Source organism: Dermacentor silvarum, chromosome 1, assembly GCF_013339745.2.
Source record: "Dermacentor silvarum isolate Dsil-2018 chromosome 1, BIME_Dsil_1.4, whole genome shotgun sequence".
Classification (NCBI taxonomy): domain Eukaryota; kingdom Metazoa; phylum Arthropoda; class Arachnida; order Ixodida; family Ixodidae; genus Dermacentor; species Dermacentor silvarum.
In genome coordinates this window covers 153,735,754-153,755,707 of record NC_051154.1, presented here as the reverse complement: position 1 = coordinate 153,755,707, position 19,954 = coordinate 153,735,754, and the positions used below count along the sequence as shown (strand labels likewise).

The 19,954-nt window shown below is 46.8% G+C and overlaps 1 protein-coding gene across 4 annotated transcripts in view; it reads left to right on the top strand.

Moving 5' to 3' along the window:
- Positions 1–19,954, top strand: part of LOC119436262 (uncharacterized) — a 694,308-nt gene that overhangs the window by 667,023 nt on the left and 7,331 nt on the right. For all 4 annotated transcript variants that reach the window (XM_049656511.1, XM_049656518.1, XM_037703060.2 and 1 more), the window contains 11 exons: positions 523–702; positions 1,351–1,491; positions 3,742–3,808; positions 4,543–4,634; positions 4,943–5,040; positions 8,881–8,998; positions 9,894–10,027; positions 10,718–10,931; positions 13,886–14,071; positions 14,255–15,483; positions 15,756–15,843. In XM_049656511.1, coding sequence (XP_049512468.1) covers positions 523–702; positions 1,351–1,491; positions 3,742–3,808; positions 4,543–4,634; positions 4,943–5,040; positions 8,881–8,998; positions 9,894–10,027; positions 10,718–10,931; positions 13,886–14,071; positions 14,255–15,483; positions 15,756–15,843 — 2,547 coding nt within the window. The remainder of the gene's footprint in view (positions 1–522; positions 703–1,350; positions 1,492–3,741; positions 3,809–4,542; positions 4,635–4,942; positions 5,041–8,880; positions 8,999–9,893; positions 10,028–10,717; positions 10,932–13,885; positions 14,072–14,254; positions 15,484–15,755; positions 15,844–19,954) is intronic.

Here is a 19,954-nt window from a genome sequence, read left to right as displayed (position 1 = left end):
CAAGTCATGAAATTTAAAGGGTCGTATTTACAAAACTCGTTGGGGCCGTGGCCCTCTAGCACTCGCCACATGTGTTAGCGATTGGCAAGTGCGGCGATAGCCAATTGCGGACGGCAGTCAGAAATATTTTTTGTAAATACGGGCTGAAGACACGGGCTCTCTTCTTCTCTGCTTTAATTTATTTCAGCTTCTGCAGCTCTTGAGTACTTCACTAGCGTTGTGAGATTGAATTTCTGCCAGTAATGTTGTCTTATCATTGTGTCTTGTTTTTGCGTAAAAGTTAAGCTTTACGGGAAAATAAAGCCGTTCTTATAACCCAAGGAAAACGAAAGCGGGCTTTCATTTTCTTCGGGTTAAGCACGTCAAGAGCACCATGAGTGAGTTTAAACACTACATGGATATTGACAGCGTCAGTGTGTTGTATTGTCTTAGGCGTGTAAACATAATATTTGGTCGCTGTAGGCAAGAAACGATATTCCTTGTAACTTTGAGCCATGGTGAACTCGTACTATGCTCGTGCAGACATTGCTACGCATCTGGGACTGCTTCCTGCTGGAGGGCCCCAAGGTGCTGTTCCGGTTCTCGCTGGCTATCCTCAAGATGCACGAAGAAGTGCTGCTCACAAAACAAGACACGGTATCCATTATGCGCCAGCTGAAGGCCATCGCCCGTCTATGCTACGACGTCGACACGCTCATCAAGGTGATACCATATACACATGTAGTAAGCCGTCGATCCAGGGGTGTTTGATATGTGGTTGAAATAAAAGGAGCGATGGGGTCAATTGCCCTGTCCAGGCAGAACGTCTACTGGAAAATCCAAGGATGTGCAAATGATAGAAGGCTGCATGCAACTAGCGTTATATTTAGGGGGGCTGCAGCCCCGAGCCCCGACCCTTGATGATAGGCGAAGGGAACCCTACGACGGGAATCCCTCCCCCCCCCCCCCCCCCCCCTGTAGCCAACATAGCCCCTGGACTTCCAGCCCTGTTCAGCAAGTAGTAGCATGTAAAACATGTTGCAGCTAAGAAACATCACAGCTGAGGCATGGAACCACGTTTACACGAAATAAATGTAAAAGACAAACGCAGAATCAGAATGAGATAGGACTTGCACGGTCCCTCTCGCAGCCATGGCAAGTACCTAGGATTTCTGGCGCAATAACCTTATTCTCTCCCCATATGCAGACTCTTGGATGATACCTGACGCCCTTGTTCTGATTCTCCGATGCTTCTTCTATAATTTGTAGCCGGCCTGGTACGACAAATGCTGCGACTGAGCAATCTAACGAGACGTGTTGCCTTTCCCTCTCTTGTTTATTGAAGATCCATTTCTCGTCGTGTTTCAACAGGTTGCTTTTGAAGACTTGGAGCCTTTTCCAAGGCGGCAGGACATCGCGGCAAAGCAGGCCTGCTTCCAAAAGATACTCAGGGAACAGTCGAAGAAGCGGGAGCTTGAGAAGCACAGTGTTTTGTCCAGAGACAACACTGTGGTGAGCGCCTTTCTCTTTTTATTAACCGTCGCCTATGCTATTTGAAAACTTTGCACACGCCCTTTGCTGAGGTGGCGGCTTTGTCGTTTAGGAGTTAGGCGAAATCTGTTACTAGACAACTTCCCTGTGCCACACTTAAAAAAAAGGAAAAGAATGAAGACAGTGAACTAACTACAGGACCAGCCCAACAGCCTCTGAAGCACAGGGTATTTTTAACGCTTTTATTTTGATAACTTTCAATAACCTTTTTGTCTCAGGTGCTAGACCGCGAAATGCGATCTCTATGCGAGATTTGAGCATGCATGCCAGCCTAAGGCATGAAAGTTGTAAACGTTGTCAGGTTAAGTACGTACATATCTCACTGCACTTTACCTTGATTTCGAAGTTGGACTGCAAATATTGTATCACCTCTTTCGTTAGTCTTTTTTTTATGTGTTATTTCACAGTGTCGCCTGTGGCAGATAGTGCAGCTCTGGCTCTTCAGTCAGCGCTGTGAACGATAAAACAACGCAATCTACATGACAGAGAACTTGATGAAACATGAGCACTCTTGTCGTTTCGTTTAGTTTTCTGTCCTGTTCATTGCGCTGTTTAATCCTACACCAACTGGCATGCACTTCTACACTTCTTTATGTAGGTTATTGCAGGCGGACATTACTTGTGTAGAAAATTGCAGTGCTCAGTTACCTAATTAATAATGTTTCTCTACGTTAACCTTTTACTTATTCTCTTTAGGGAACGTGTAGCACTTACAAAAAATAAGCCGGGTAATAATGAGCTTACGTCGACTAGTAAAGCCTGATACGGGCACCACTTTCAATATATTTCTCCTCAAACTGTACTAAAAATGTATTCTCATTTCAGTTTCTTACTGCAGCGCTAGGAGGAGGCGCTTGCGGTGCTAAGTAGAACATCAGTGGGTTCCGTAGCGCAGTTTATGGACGGATATTTCTAAACTGGCACCAATTTTTGAATTTCTGCTAGTAACACTAGAATTCACATATTCCGGCTTTAATTATAATATGCGGCCTCCTTAAAGGAAATAATTAAAAAGCTTTTTTTATAGAAGTTTGCCATTTGTGAACACCTCTTCATGTAATCCACCTTAAGAGAATGAACTACCCGATATGAGAAGATTTAAAAATATGTTTCGGAAATCAAGGAAACAAGAAAAAAATAACAATAACAAGGAAACTAAAGGATATTTGCATTGAACTGTGGTGGAAGGGACATCAAGATCAGGTGTCTCTTGCACACGGTGCCACTTATGTATACGTCCCCTTGCTCATCAATCACCGCTTCCGGGTGCAGGCTGACGAGCTTAATTGCACTAGTGAGGTTTAGATACTACGCGCATTGTTGAAGCATGCGTTTGCATTGTGGCGATATTATAAAGCGTTACCTTGTCCTAAATGTATACCTTCGAGGAATACTGTGTTGCCGAAGACGTTTACCTAAGTAGACGCTTTGGTGGCTCCCTATCTTGTGGTGCATCTTTAACCAGAGAGAACACAACCTTCATCGCAGTGACGTACCATTTTGTGTCTAAATGCTGTTGTAAAGCATTAGCAGATAGCGACATAATCGATAAACGTTGACAATTAGTGCTTTATTTAACGTTATTCGACGCGAACACTCACGTAACACAAGACCGTTTCAAATGCATTGCAGTTGGAAAAAGCGTCAGAATATGTCGCTACCAGTACTGCGTTATTGTATAACTGCATTATTGTATAACCAGTATTGCATTACAAGTATAACTTGTAATGCAAGTAACAAGAAAATAAAAAGAAAAAAAAAGAACTAGGGCAATAATTTAATACATTAAAAAGTGCTATATTGATTTAAGAAGCGCACGAAGCTAGCGGGCGAGGTGATATAACATGCTGCGGTGACATTCAGACAGCCAGTGGGTGATATTGTTGTTGTTTGGGTTGCTTGTACAAAACGTTTCAATTGAACATGTGCCATGGGATGCGACGTGACTACGATTTCTGGTAATACGTTGATACCGGTGGTACTTGCTTTGTTCAACAGCTCTTTTTTATTCCTTATACCATATTTCAGTGTGCTGTTTGACTTGCAGTAACTGAATTCTTAGTAGGCAATATTATACACTTCCGTCAGCAGTAAAGTAAGACTGAATATTGTCACCTGACTGCTTTTGTACTCCTGAGTTAGTTCTGTGAGCAGGCGAAAAGCCAGTGCAGCGTATGCCATGATCGATCACTGTTTCTCATTCGTCGACAGGCCACCGATGGAAGCTGCTACGGGGACAACGCACTCATTATTGAATCTGCAGCTGCTTGTGACTCAGGTGAGGCTTTCGAATGTGCACGACCAAGGAGTGTAAAAGATGCTTAACATGCAAGAAAACACGAAGGGCAGCACTAACTGTGAATAAGAGAAATATTTCGTATATCCTCCCGCCTCGTTCATGTCGTTTTGTTCGACCTGTTATCACTCAGCGGGTTCAACCATCACAACCGTTTGTGAGGTAGTTCGATGTGTACCCATTGCAAAATGTGCGTTGGCATAGTTTTGACTTTTTCCTACACTAATAAGGACGGCAATTAGTGTAGAGACAGAGGAATACTTGCGAATGCTTGAGCTTGTGCGTTTGCCTTTTTTGGCAGATTTTAAGTCACTAGCCAGCCCTTATCTTACGGGTATCAATGACACAGTGTCATAGTTTGAACGCATGGTAAAGATTGACGACCATGGGGATATCGCCATTACATCGTTGCATAGCCGCATCTTCCCATGCCGTTCAAGGAGTGAATCAAATCTCTTTCTTATACCCTGAAATTGCCGATTATCAGGCACACGATATTGGAGTGTGATCGCCATGCGGCGCACTGCCCGCCGTTCGAACAATCCGACAATACATAGTCATAGACGTAGGTGACTTTGGGAGGCTGAAATAAATCCATACGCCTCACACTTTATTTTGATGTCCTCTCGAACCGAGTTGCTGCTATCTTCTACCCAGCCCCCCCCCCCCCTTTTTTTTTTTTTCTTATGTCGTGGTGGCACATTTGTTTGTTGCAGAAACCATATGGGTGTGTCATGCCAGCTCGAACTTGACCCGACTTTCCCGCGTGAACTGCGAAGACAGCGTGATGTACAGGCTGAAAATTGAGGTAAGGAAGAAAGCTTCGAATATACGAACAGATTGTAGCCGCTTCGTAATGCGCATTTCATCCAGCAATAGAGAATAATGATATAGGACAATTTACAGATGGTGAAGCTAACTCCAGGAGGAGCTGGTCACTTTATATCTTTTTAACGTTGCTGGAGAGTTGTCATTGCTAATATGCGTTGCCAGTTACTAACCGCTATTTCTGATAAACCTGATTTTTCTTATGTAACTGTTTTGATAATTGTATAGATATTCCACCTCTACATCCAAGCAGAATGCGTTCATGCAATAAAATCTCCATTTTCGCAGATCGAGGCTCGAGTGATCTGTATGCACGCTCTAGGCCACGACGTGATGCTGCTGGGCACCCTGTCCCACTTCGTGCACGCCTACAGTACACGCACCAGGTTGGTACACGGGGGCAGCGTGTTCGCCACGCGCCTCCAGTGGCTGTTCCCTCTTGTGCGGCGTAGTACAGTGCAGCAGCGTAATGATAAGTAACTATGACAAATGCAGAAAGGTTTCACGACTGATAAAGTCAGTAGCAAATTCAAAAGCGAACGGAAAGTGTCGATCTAAAACAAAGACACCGAACGAGTGCGCTAAAAGGGACTGACAACTGTCCACAATGTATTGTGAGACGTTGATGAAACTGAAATGCCCATGATTTATAGTGATAGAATCGAGCACGCTGTTCGCGATGTAAGCAGGCATTATAATTTTAAATTTGCAAGGGAAGTCTTTAAAAAATGTGCGCAGTTTGCACTAGTGGTGCAAGGCTGGGTAACAGCGGAGCTAGTTCCGGCTTTTGAGAAGTGTTGTTAGGTTTTGCTAAGTTTTGCGAGGTTATGCGTGGCTTGGCTAGGCTCATACCAAGCGTTGCTACGTTTTGGTAAGTCTTACGAGGTTATGCATGCCTTAACTATGCTCGTACTAAGTGTCGCCAAGATTTGCTAAGTTTCGCCAAGTTATTCCGAGGTCATACACGGCCAGGCCGGTAAGCCACACAAGCCCCAGCAAGTCGCACGCATACAAGCAACAGTACGTGCATCACAATTTATTATGTACAATGCTTCAGTAGCAGTCGTCATCATTGTCGATCCGGTCCTCGTCCTCGTCGTCCGACCGGGTATGGGCAAACGTCTGTCGGCGCGGCGGCTGCACACAGCTTTCTAGCATATCAGTGACGTCACGGCTATCAGTGACGTCACGGCTGGGGAGCATATCAGTGACGTCACGGCTGGGGAGAGGGAAGGCGAAGCGCACGCATGCCGCGGCGAGACTCCGCCCTACGCACGTGTGTGATGCGAAGAGGTTGCGTGGCTCGGCGACGCACAGTTGGGCCGAGTTCTCTGTCGGCACGAAACGGACTTACGAAAAGCTTAACAGCTCCGCTGTAAAACCAGTAAGTGGCACGAACAGGCTGTGACGCCTTGGCACTTCGGATGTAGTATATCAGATTACTCTGCATAAGTCGGCTGTGGTTAAGTACTGCATACTTATTTTAAAATTACAGTTCGTATATTATTAGTCCTTTGTGCTTTATTCTATGGGTATTACAAAGTAAAAAACCTCACGGTGACGACGACGGCGACGGCAAAAATGCGCTTGGAGTGGCCATATAAATGGTATCGCAATAAAAAGTCCGCACTAACGAGCGGCGCTCGCTGCATGGCGGCGCACATGATTGTTGTTGTACGCGCCCAAGATTCTGAGCACGCAGGCCAGCTAAAATCTTTTGTTCCAGCTCGCTTAGGTCGGCGAGAGACGACATGCTTCGGAAATCAAAAGCTCACGCGTGGTTCCGGCAACACGCTGAACTGCGTATGTATTTATTTACAAATACCTCACAGGCCTACGAAGGGTGAGGGGGGCGTATGTTACAATGACTACAATCGGTTAAAAGATATCGATGCTACAAGGAACACGCGTAATAGTGTCGTGTCACTTGAGAAAACTTAACCTGGCTTGGCTAAAAAACACCCATGACTTGTTATTGACGAAAGCTGTTGGAGAGGAAACCATGAAAGCATGTAGATATTATTGTGGAAATAATTTACACTAGACTTGGCTGACGATTCCCTTCAATTTTTCAATATAAACATGTACCGTAATGTTTGTAACTAAGAAGTTAATTATTGTAAATGTGAAGAAGAAGACGCGCCTCCATTAAGCAGCATCGCCAACGCTCGGCTCGCTCTGCTCGCGCTGCTGGTCGCTGGTGTCTGTTTCGAGACAGTGCCTCACACTACCTCGCCGTTCCTACTCGTCCATTTGACACGCTTCGCCGAAAGTGCTGCTTTGACAAAGGCTACAGCGCGGGATGTAGCCTCTATCATCCTACATTGCTTCATCCTTCGACATGGCGCACCTCATGAACTCCTTAGGGACAGAGGTCGCGCCTTCCTGTCCGAAGTCGTCGAGTGCCACATTATTCATCGTACGAGCACGGCATACCACCCGCAGACTAACGGGCTCACAGAACGGTTTAACCGTACTCTCGGTGATATGCTCGCGATGTACGTGGCATCTGATCATGGTAATTGGGACCGCATTCTTCCATTTGTAACGTTCACGTACAATACCGCGATACAAGCTACTACGATATTTTCACCTTTCTTCCTGCTGTATGGACGCGAACCTTCGCATACCATCGACACTCTCCTTCCTTACCGTCTTGATGCTTCCGAGTGCCCACCTGTGTACGAAGCCGCCCGACAAGCCGAAGAGTGCCGCCATCTCGCGCGCACCTTTACATCGCAAGAACAACAGCGCCAGAAAAAAAAACCGCGCCGACTCACTTCTAAATATTACCTATACCACAGGATCCCTTGTATGACTGGCTGTTCCTTGCCAAACTCCTGAGCTTTCTTCGAAACTCATCCCTAAGTGTGAAGTGCCTTACCGCGTCTTGGAGCGACCGTCCCCGGTGAATTTTCTAATTGAGCCACCTTCTCCATCTGACGACATGCGCCGGCGTGGACGTGACCTCGTCCACGTGGCGCGTCTCAAGCGCTACCGTAACTCTCTGCCTCCAGGCTCTTACTTAGGTCGCCATGGTGGCTCTTTTTCTGCGGGGGCGATTGTGAAGAAGATGCGCGTCCGTCCAGCAGCATCGCCATCGCTCGGCTCGCTCTGCTCGCGCTGCTGGAAGCTGGTGTCTCTTTCGAGACAGGGCCTCACGATGCCTCGCCGTTCCTACTCGTAGTGTCCTTGCAGGAACGCACCGCCAATAAACCTCTTATCATAATTAGTTTAATTAGCGAATGACTTGCTTTAGTTTTTCTTGCAAATGATGTCCGCCTATGCAGATAACTAATCTGTAGTAACGTCAATCGCGTAACTCTCGTAGTTTTTTTATGTTCGAAGTAATAACAAGACACACTGTATATGCAGCAAATAAGCGTGCTTTGCATACTGGCTGGCCCCAACTTCAAAATTACAACCTGCCGCCTAACGATTATAATTCGAAACTTCATTTGTAAGTTTAGTTTCTATATCCGCCAATTAGTGATTATCACACACATCCTGACGTTTGCCGTCGCAAATGTGTTGCTGAACAAATCATCTATTAATCTGTGCAACCCAGTGTTTAAGAAAACCAGAATGTCTTCGACACACTAGGCATAGCAAGTAAATATGTTGTCTCATGAAAAGGATATGATATTTCAGCCTCAAGCCATTTGCTTTACTGTCCGCGTATTTGGAGCAGCTCATACTGATGCACCAGACGAATTTATTGTCTACTGAAGTAAAAGGTACTAAGCTGTCTAGCTGTGCTCAAAAACAACTTACCATCTATAAAGCCTTCCTTGGGTTGTGCTCACATGTGCAATCAAGACATGCACATTTCATCAGTCGAACTTTATTCGTGCAGAGACATATGGTTTTACTTGAGCTGGAAGGTGTCTTTAGCGGCATTCAGTATTCTTTGTTTGACCAGTTCGCTACATGCCATAGTTATACTTTACCCAGTGTTCCCGTGTCTGTTTGAGCAGGGAGGTTTCTAATACGGCATACTTACTTGTGCTCTTTGGGCACCGTTGATCTGGTGGCAAGAAGTTGAGAACTTTATCAAAAATCCTTTCAAACTATACACTATACTGCATTAAACTAGTGTGCGTTGATTTCCTTGAATGAAATGTCTCTGCACGTAATTCGTTTGAGTTGCTTGGTCGTGCCGCCGTGTACTTCCCTCTGCTACTTTTGTCGGCTTGTGAAACGATACCTTAATTTTCTTTGTACAGAGAGATGAAGTGGGAAGCCCAGCTGAATGAGTCTGTCCTGAGCCTCTGTTCCTACGAAGAGGACGACCAGTGTCAAGTGTTCGCAGGCTTGGCGGACGGCACCATGGCTGTCATTGAGGTACGTGGAAGGCAGGTGGCAGTACGCCTTCGTTATCTTATCGCTGCCATTTCCATGATCCAACAGCACGGCGTAGCATGTTTCATAGCAGGGTTTCTTCATGTGATAGTGATTCTTCCAGCCCATGCGTTCCTTCAGATTGCGACGTTGTTGCTGGACACGTGCCCTTTAGGAGGTCCAAACATGGCTTCCATACCTTTTGCAGATAAGAATTTTGTTCACTTGTTTCATCACTGGGCGGCGTCCAGCCTAGAATTCTGCTTCTCTAAAGGTTGTTCAGTGTCGGTGAAACTTTCGTGCCTGGCATTGTCTGATGCCTTTCAGATTCAAACGTAGTATTTCTTTTTTACTTGACGAAATATAAACTAAACACTGAGAACTATGCGGCGGAATAAACATGAAGGAGAACATCTTTATTTTGTTCTGGAGGTTCTCAAATAAACTAAAGCAATTTGGTTGTCAGGTTCTTATGCTTTTTGCCGTCTGTTTGAACTCTGTGTGATGACATTTAGGTTAGGTTAGGTTAGGTTAGACAAATCAGTACACAAAATCAATTGACCCGCGTAGACGAAAATTTACAAAAGATCTTGCTTAAAACAGTGCAACCTCGAAAATAGAATACGTCTGCAAAACTATACTATAGGTATAGAAAACGTGTGCGCTGACCGTCTGCGACAAGGCACCGTAGCAGCTATAGTTGGCAGTCGAGCAGGAGACCGTGAATGCTGACCAAGCCAACTGCTTTGAGATGTCTCGCGTCTACCGCGCCTGTGCTAGCCCGCTTGACGGAAGGGGTACTTCTTGGGTCCGTGTTCTTCGCAATGCGTGCGGCTTTCTCAGTGAAGCTCTGAGGTCAGAAGCTGCGTACGTGACAGCGGATGCGCTTCCTTCGCAGAATTTCTCGGTGCATGTGGCCAAGCCCGACGTGCTGTATATCCACATCGGCAGCAGTCCTGTCACCTGCTTGAAGTTGGTCGACAAAAGGCTCTGGTGTGCCACGGGAAATCGGATCATCATTCTTAGCGCCAGGTGTGTGCAGCAGCCTTTTGCTACCATAGAACGATGCAATAAACTCAATATTTTATTACCTCGGTACGGTAACTGAAGCGGAGGATGCCTTCTGCACGAATGGATATTTAGTATTTGGTTATTAAACTTTCCTCCATTAACTTTTCTGTCTGGCGATATCCTAGGGAACTGTTTAGAAAAGTGCTCCACGTAACCACGTGACTTGGCTATTAAATAATTTAGATGTAGGTGGCAACTGGCTGGAATTTAGTAATGCAGTCTCGTCCACGTGTGTATGGTTTATATCTTCAATGGCAATATAATTATATATGATTATTATTCGCCCGCTGTCTGAACGAATGCGCAGTCCTCTTTAATCAATATACTGTTGGTGTATTGCCTGAATAGTCTAAACTACATTGCGCGGTCATAAATTCTCTAGACACATTTAATCGGCATAGCCTTAGACGCGCAGTAAACTCTATGAAGTAATTCAAGTTTTGCTCTGAAAATCATTGGAGAGACATCGTAAAATAGCAAGAGCAGGTAGCGCAGCATTGTCCACAGCTAATAAAGGAAAAGTTCTTATGATGGGACACAAATCTCAGAATCATCCAGATTGGGTGCAACTCACATGTCCTGGAGGGTCTCAAATAAACTGCATGTGCATGTGCAAACTTCTCCCATGAGTCCTCGTCTTCTACGACGCAGGACGTTGGACACTGTGGACCAGTTTCAAGTGTCGCCCAGCAGCCTGGACTACATATCACTACTCCAGCCATGCTCAGCTGAGGACCCCGCGGCCGACCACTGCGTCTGGCTCGCGCTGCGCGGCTCTTCCGTACTGCAGCTATGGGACGCCCAGGCCCTCACCTGCAAGATGCTCTACGACGTGCGCGACGACCGCTACCCTCGCTCGACCAGGGTTAGTGGGTCTGGATTTGCGCTTACAAAAGGGCCGGTTTTAACGTGGACTCTGCGTTTAAACCTTGTGGCAGTAGTCGGATAGTTTATGCCCCTTGTCCCTCGTCTAATGTTGCGCTGTTTGTCCAATATGACAGTTCAACTAGTCCAAGTTTCCCTGCTACTGCAAATTACGAAGACGAACATCATAGCCTTAGGTTCCTGCCAGTAAGCTTTTACTCTAGTTTTTTGTGTTCCGTGCTACCCTGACCCTTACTTTTATAAAGCGTACTGTCGTAGAGACTTGCCCTCGGGAGTTTCTAGTATGGGATGGAGCGCCGGTATAATATGTGACCATATTGTTACGGATGGATGCGTTTCGTTAAATATTGCGAATTGATCGATAGCGTAGAGCGAGGGAATTGAAGGTCCGCCTGAAACAGGTAATGGCTAGCCCCTCGTGTGCCTTTGTACGTCATAATTGTAATGCGGACAGTGCAGTAGACGGCAGTATGCGTTGTCCACGGCTGCGAAGACAACATCGATCACTTATTGTACCACTGTCCTCAATTTCATATGCAAAGATAATCACTACAACCCATCCAGGCGACTAGACGATCGTTCATTGTCAGTGCAAACGCTACTAGAACACCGTCCCCACTGATAGTCGGCCCACAACGCCTGGCCTGTGGGAACGCCGTTCACTGCGTGGTGCTGTCCGCGCGACTGCACGCATTCACCGCGTCTTTCTTTTCTATATTTATCGACTTTATACTCGCCTGTAACCCTCGCCCAGCGTAGTTGTTTTCAAGCAGAAGCTTTTCTTGTTAACATTGTCTATTTTATATTTATGTGTTTTTTATTTGCTACCGCCACGCAGCTTGCCATTGTTATCCTGTTCCACGATCTGGAACACTATATTACAGCGATCCATCCCATTTTCTATCTTTCTTTTGTTCACAATCAGTGGCCGATCCCGCCGATAACTTCTGCGTGGCAGCGTTCATGCTAATAAAGAAGGGCGAACAGAATGGAAAATGACTTGAATGGTTACAAAATACGACACGGATCCAGTTTAATTCAAACGCAGTATTATACCTAATACTGCTCTTTAGGGTGCACTAAAGAGAAACACTAAATCTGATTATACACTGATAAACTGTCATCTGAAAACTCCATTTTCGTTAATTTTGCAGTATAATAGGTTCAATATCAAAAGAGGAAACGAAGGTCAAAGAATTTCGCGCTGAAACTTTAGCGCCGGTGCGTCAGTGTGACGTCACGGATTTCAAAGTATCTCGTGGTATTTCGGCCGCTTTGACTAAGTAAATGATCCTGAAACTTGTCATGTTCAGTCTGGCTCGTTTAGGACGCAATGCAGTCCACTTTTACCGATAAACAATTAACTATAGGCCCTAGCAGACGCTGTCAAAATCTATGACGTCACGGCGAGCTGACCCTGTCGTTTCACGTCTCCCTTTAGTCTTCGTAGGTGTGCATCAGTACCAACTAGCCCAATTCACAGTTCTCCTGGTGCGGGAACTTGAAGGTGGCGTCGCCACCCGGCTTTCCTTTTTGCCGCTAAAAAAGGCTCTTCTCGCGGTAAGGGTGGAGTTTTGGTATCGTAACAGGGTGATTTACTAATACAGGTGAAATCAGTTTGCCCTTTAGTGTACTTTTAATTGTTAAATTCACTTAATACTAGACATCATGTGTTTATTTATTTGCTTCATGAACGCGTAATAACACTTGCATGTAAATGGTATACTAGTGGCTTCACTTATTTAGTGACAAGGCCATTTTACTCCTCGGTTTCCTTGGGCATTCTATCACGAAGGTGTTCGTTAGCGTGGTTACCGTGACTGAGCCGTTGTTTACGATGCCGTTGTCTGTCGGCTGTAGCGTTCATAAAGACAAACGTAAAGTTGCTGTTACAAGCGCACTCTGCCTTTCGTATTGCCACCGTACTGTATTGTATAATAACTGCTGTGACAACCAGAAGTGAACTGCCCGAAGTGCTGTCTTATAGCACATTTGACGAGCGCCTTAGTCACTGCGATGCAAAGTCCACTATCGCATTCTGCGCGACTGTAACATGAAAAAGAAGAAAAATAGATAAAAACATGCAGATGCAAGCGAAGCTTTCTGTGCTGCTTGCGTTCATTGACGATATTTGGCGGTGATGTCGACGGCATACGACAGTCGTGATGTGATGTTAAATGTTACCTTGCCTGTACCACTTGTGTTTGTCCACGTAGCGCACAGAACATAGAGAAACGTTTCATTCATGCACTCATTCCTTTACTGAAGAGGGCCCAAATGAGCAGTGCTTTCTGACATGTTTTCTTTCTCCCGTGTCATGTTAAGTGAACTGCCACGAGCGCAGAGGGGTAAGGTTAATCATCACCCGTTTCCTGACTGCGTCGGTACGGGATCCGGTTGTACCTATTTCCTGCCTTCTCTCTCTCTACTCCCTCTCTAACTTTCTCCCTACCTCCTCCCTGGACCGTCGTTGCTTTTGCACGGGGGCAAGCGCGGCGGCTCCTGCAATGCTGTTTCAGGAGCTGCCACACGTGCTGTGTGTCCGCTATCGCTGCGTCTTCCCTGCACCGTTCGCTCCGCCATTACCACCAGTTTGAAAAACATGCTCTACCGCTCGCTTCCCTGACTCGAAGTAGAGATCATGGCGCCAATACGCATTGCAGCTTTTCTTTTTCAAACACTGACGCTGATGTTAGCAGATTGGTGTATTTACATTGTGCTGTAGTGAAATTTCCCTTGATCAAGTGGTCTAAAGGATAAGACGATAAATCAGAACTGTCCATACGTTCTCATTCCTGCGGTGATGGGGGACAAGGGAATATTCATTGGCGTTCTTGCCTGGAGAAAGCGATTTTGTCTCACGTTTGTGGGATGTGGTCATCGGGTGCGAACAGCATGTTCGTAAATAGGAACCTTATTCCTTGCGTCCTGCAGCAACAAGAGGAAGACAACGAGCTGAATCCGGCGCGCGTCACGGCCCTGTTGTCTCTGCCGGGCAGCGTGCTCGTGGGCACAGCTCAGGGTTTTCTTATTATCTACCACCTGGTGCCGCGGTGTTTGGCCGCAAGTGACTGCAGAACTGATTCGAGCACCGAAGTTACGTCGGTTGCCAAGTTCGGAGTAAGGAACTTCAATTTATCTGCCTGTCTGTATTTTCGCTAAATTTGAGAACGGCGTCTTTTAGGAGAGCTAATGCTGTTGTTATCTCTGCAGCGCTATTGCGGCGATATATCACTTGTTTGTGCTTGTTCATGCTTCTCTCCTCCCTTGGGCTGATAGGTACTACTCGTTTATTGTTTGCAGCCCGCACCATCGCCGACAATGGACGACCGAGTCGCTGCCCAAGAATCCGAAGTGAGGGCTCGTAACGACAGCGGCTACGTCACATCCACCCACAAGAATGTTACCAAGTCTGCTGATGCCACGTTGACTGCGTATAAAAGCGATGATGGCGTTAATGATACGAGCGGCAGCCAGCATTCATTCCGCACGGTGATCAGCAAATCCACTAGTTGCCTATCGTCTTCACCGAGGAATACATCAGAGGAGGAATCTTCCCCGGGTTCTAAAAGGCGCAACGTAACTAAGATGAACGGCCTCAAGGAGGATGTTGATGCTACACAGGAAGAGGCTGGAGTAGAAACAACCCATGGTAACCTTGACGGTCGTAGAGACAAAGAGGCCACGCGAGACATCCGGCAGGGCAAGGGTAATTCTTCTAGATCATCGACGGGTTTTGCGAAAGATATAGAATCGTCGGGAGAGAGCCACTTGAATGACGGGGAAGGCAAAAAGAGGAACGGAAGCCTCGTGGAAGGCCAACTTTGTCTTGCATCGTCTCCGGGTCGAAAGATCTGTCGGCGCATTATGGATCCATCTGAGATCAGCATTTGTCCCGTGACTGAAGTGTGCAAAGAAGACTCGCGCAAGTGGAGTCTCCGGACGGCAGATAGTTGCGTGTCCATGATCGAGTTGGCGGCGCCGTTGCGAAAGCAGTCTTCATGGAGCTCCACCAACACCACACTCAGCCATGTGCTGAAACGACACAACGCCAGCGTCGATTGTCTCCCTGCTTGGCTCAGCCGGGACACACTCAGTTCATCCCTGACGAGCGACAGCTACGACTTCGACGACTTCTTTGTACAGTACGCTGATGACGGAGTGTCTACGCTGGCTGGCCAGGACTCCCATGTGATCCCTGCCTCCGCCTGTTTCGCGAATGAAGAGGCACAGCGGCTGCTTGAACGACTAACCGTGCCTACAGTGTACCTCACGCTGGGCAGCCAGGAGGAGCGCTCCAGCACGTGTTCCTTCTGGACGGAGAATGATGACGGCGCCGAAACATCCACCACTCATGATGCTACCACTAGCGAGTGGCCCGAGGGACCTTCATACGATGGCAACCAGCCAAGCAGCGACTTAGGCAGCAACATCTCCTTTAGCAGCATGGACCCACAGTACGCATATGAAATGCTTGTCCAGGAGAAGATCAAGATCTCAGACAAGGCCATCCGCTGCCTCGTTGAATTGAGGTATGTGTCAATCCGCTAAGCCTTTTCTTTTACTTCTCTTTGTTTTTGTTTTAGGGGAGCTGCCTCCTGAGCTTCGCTACCATCATACCTCGTATTGACGTGTTTTGTATGCCACGCGTTCGTAGTTTAGTACGTGGCGTGCGTTTTCTGGTGTTCCCAGCTTTATGCTGAGTATTTATGTCGCTGTGAACTTTGCTTCAGTGCCTCTGGTTGTTTCATGCCGAGTTAAGCTACGTAATAACTTTCTTTAATTTCTTTTCTTTTTCTTTCAGGCGTAAAGGCGGCTCTATAGTTATCAGCGGAGCTGGCTGCTACGGAGATGATGAATCGGTTTTGAAGTGGACCGAGGAAGGTGAAGAGGTGAGGTTAACTATAAAGAATAAGTGCGAACACTAGGAGACAGATTACAAAATATCTGTCTCGATTAAATATAGCATAATTTGGTACATTTGAATGCTGTGTGCAATGTAAAACGTTTGCTGTTTTGGCATTACTTTTGTTCAATACTTCAACGTAATGCAGGTGGGAAGAGTGAAAAATGCCATACATCGTATAAGACTACATATTCTAGCCTCTTGCTGATCGCTGTTTTCTTCAATTAGCCGGTTTTCTGCCGGGAGTCACACCTATATGGACAGTGTGTGTTAAGCAGACAGATAAAAGAAGGAAGAGAGGCCATAATAAAGCAAGTCGGGGAGGCGATTAATGTCATCAACCTTGCGGTAAGCGTCTGATCTAGTAACCGACACTGCAAGCTCTTGAGTTGCAGTGGTGATTTGGTCACTGTAGGCCGATACTGTATAATCTCAGCTTGAAGATTTGAGTATATGCGGAAGCATACGCTGCATCCGCTCATGTGGCGCATAGTTATATTTTCCAACCAAGGAATTTCGAGCTGCAGACGGACACTGACATTTCTGTTTCGGTCAAAAGACCGCTCTTCGGCTGTTACTGTAGAATGAAGGTTGTACTTAAATACTGAAGGCAGTGCCGCCGTGGTTCCTTTCTGTGTTCAACCTCACAGTGGCGCTTGCCGTTTCCGACGCAATAGACAGCGTGCTCAGCTTCATTAGGCATGCTTTATCCGGCTCTACGGCACATGTGTATATGGGAAAGTTGAAGGGAGTTGTGATAAAAGTAGAGTTCCGTTTTTCTAGATTTCTATGTGGCCATGTAGACTGAAATAAATGGCTTAAAATTATTCGTTAAGTTTGCCTGATGACGCACGCGGCACCGCGAAACGCGGCTCTTGGTCTAAATTCTGTGTGACGTAAAAGCGTGACGTAAAATTAAGCTGCCGTCTCACTTTCGCCGTCCCACTTTTTTTCTCTGATTGGTGCTGTGCACAACTCCCGATTGGATACACAGTCACTTCAGCTGCAGGGGTGAGACGGACTGCTTTATCACGGCGTATAGCCAAGCTTCATTTTACGCCACCATACTGCGTCACAGGGGGGTTGCGCTGCAAGCCGCGCGTCGCAGTGCTGCATACGTTATCAGGTAAATTGAACGAATTATTTCACTCCCGTTATTTCTATTGACATAACTGTTTTAAAATATAACACGGAACTCGACTTTTCTGTCGATTCCCTTCAACCTTCGAATGTAAACATGTGGCGTAAGGTTTGTAACTAAGAGGTTAAATAATGTAATTAGTGTAATTAGTGGAATATATCTCTTTATTTTTTGTTGGAAATGAGGTCATGCTGGGCGTACAAATATTGTGTAGTGATCTGTTTCGAGTAACTGTTGTAGGCTTTTTTTATTAAAAAAAAGTTCGAAGTAAACAAAAATTCCGGCAGATCTCATCTCACGATGACTGTCGACGGTAATGCGAATAACAATCAAACGTTGTAGCGACAGATCATATTCTGGATGTCACGTTCATTTAACGCGTATAGCGGTCATTCGGAGACTTTCGTGGCTTCGGCTGTGTGCCACATACTCCGGCATCGGCCCACTTTGATGTGGCACTCGTTTGCCAAAGTTGGCAATGAGCATGATGGCGTGACGACGACGCAGTGCCGACGATGGAAAGACGGAATCCCTTCGATGGAATGGCAAAGGTGGCACGACCAGGGTGGCGTTCGATGATGGTTCCTAGATGACGACGATGGTATAACGAAGACAGCGCGACGACACCGGCATGGACACAATGGGAGGACGTTACTGAAGTGATGGCAATAATAAAACGACAGCGTGATAACGATGGCGATGCAACGACCACGATGGCATCACGACTCAGAAATATGCCTAGTGGGCCAGAGAGAGAGGTTTAATGGTACGAAATGCAGAGAGGTCGGCCTGAGGTAAATTCCTCTAGCCTAGTGGCCCAAGCTATTAGGCAATTTAGACCACTGGGTCCGAGTAGAAGGCCTGACGACGACAGCATGACGAGAGTAAGGAATCACTAAGCTGGAATGACGACAATGGAACGACCACGACGGCATCACGACCAGGAGAACTTAACTAGGGGCCCAAGCTGGTAGGCATCTTGGGTCACTGGGTTGGCGTAAGAGGCTGGCGATAGATAGATAGATAGATAGATAGATAGATAGATAGATAGATAGATAGATAGATAGATAGATAGATAGATAGATAGATAGATAGATAGATAGATAGATAGATAGATAGATAGATAGATAGATAGATAGATAGATAGATAGATAGATAGATAGATAGATAGATAGATAGATAGATAGATAGATAGATAGATAGATAGATAGATAGATAGATAGATAGATAGATAGATAGATAGATAGATAGATAGATAGATAGATAGATAGGCTCGAAATGGCTAAAGTAGGCAAATAATGTTATAAGTCTAGACCGCTTGTAACGTAAGTCGCGGGAGTTGTAAAAATCCGCGGTATAAGCGGCACCGCGTTATAACCAAAGCATGCTTTTTTCGGCTTTTGCTTATGCCAAACGGGCAAACCCACCTTTCAAACACAATTTATAACATATTTCACCCACACACACATGCAACAATCGCAACACAGCACAGAAACCAAGTTCTCCTGACAAGTGCGGCATCAGCGGAAGAACGCTGTTATTTTCGGCTGGAGTCCACTCCTGAGAAAAAAAACGAAAAAAAAGGAGTGCACTACCGTTCTACCCCGAACTCCACGCACCCTGATTGGACGCTGCTATAGTGATCAAAACCCGCGCCCTCCTTTCTCCAATGTCTCCCACCCTTCTCCTCCTTTTATTGCGATAGCAATTATATGGACACTCAAAAGCAGATTTCTGCCGTCGGCGTCGCCGTCGCCGTCGCCGTGAGGTTCCGTATGACGTCATTTGGAGAAGAAATCGTCGCCGCGCGCCGAACGCTGTATGTGCGAGTGAAAGGGCGCGGGGGGCGCGTCTTTCACGGAGAGTGAACGCACGGCGGAGAACAAACGCGCGTTCTGCGCCGTGCTCGCTTAAGGGCTGCAGAAGTAGGCGTCTCTGTTCTCCTTCACAATCACCATGTATGTAGAGCAAACGCGCCTTCTTCCAACGAGCGAGAGGCCGTGGGGGAGGGGGAGGGAAGGGAGGCGACGTTTAGCTGCGGCACGCAGTGCCTATTTTTGGCGCTGAGCCGTGCTCCCTCAAGAGCTGCAGAAGATAGCGCCAACCTTTCCCTTTCCCTCAAGAACCACTTACCAGTGCCTATTTATATCAGAGGCTCCGGCAACAGTCACCAACGCCGCACGCATTTTGAGCGAACGCGGGCAAAACGCCGATGGCGTCGACAACAGTTCTGCGTGTTGTTCCTACCAAAGCCGCTCACCTTACTTCGTATGACATTGCTGTGTTGCTATCGCATTCATTGCTTCGCCCTTAGGGCGAAACTGTGACATTTTTTTCTTTCGCTTTTCGCCGCTGGTCTCCACGCGCGCGCCCACGCTCCCACTCCTGAAAAAAAAAAAACTAAAAAAAAAAAAGCTGTATGCTGCTGTATGTCGTATGCTGTATGTGCGAATGAAAGCGCGCGAGAGACGCGTGCTTTCACGGAGAGCGAACGTACGGGGGAGAACAAACGCGAAGACTCTCGTCGGGCGGATGGCCGTGGGGGGATGGGAGGGAGGGAGAAGCGACGTTTAGCTGCGGCGGTGCCTCAATGCCACGCCGCCGTTCGGCGGCACTGGCAAGGAGGCACCCTAGCGGCACTCAATGCGTATCTTGCGACCGAGCGCGAGGGGAACTGGCTCCCACGCGAAATGAGGAAAGCGCGAAGGCAGCGCGGGAGGGAGGGGGCACGGCTTTCTGCAAGCCACTGCGTACTTTGCGCGCCTGAGGGATGTCGCGCGCACCGTATCTTGAAAGCGATCTCCACACGGCTCTGGCCTTTGTATGCGCTGTGCTTTCGCCGCTCAGTTTCCGTTGCAGCGATAGACCACACGAACCTTCGGTCGCTGCTCCTGCCGCGTTTGCTCACGTCAGCGTTTTTACAGTGTTTGTAGGCGGTCATCGAGTGCGATCTATT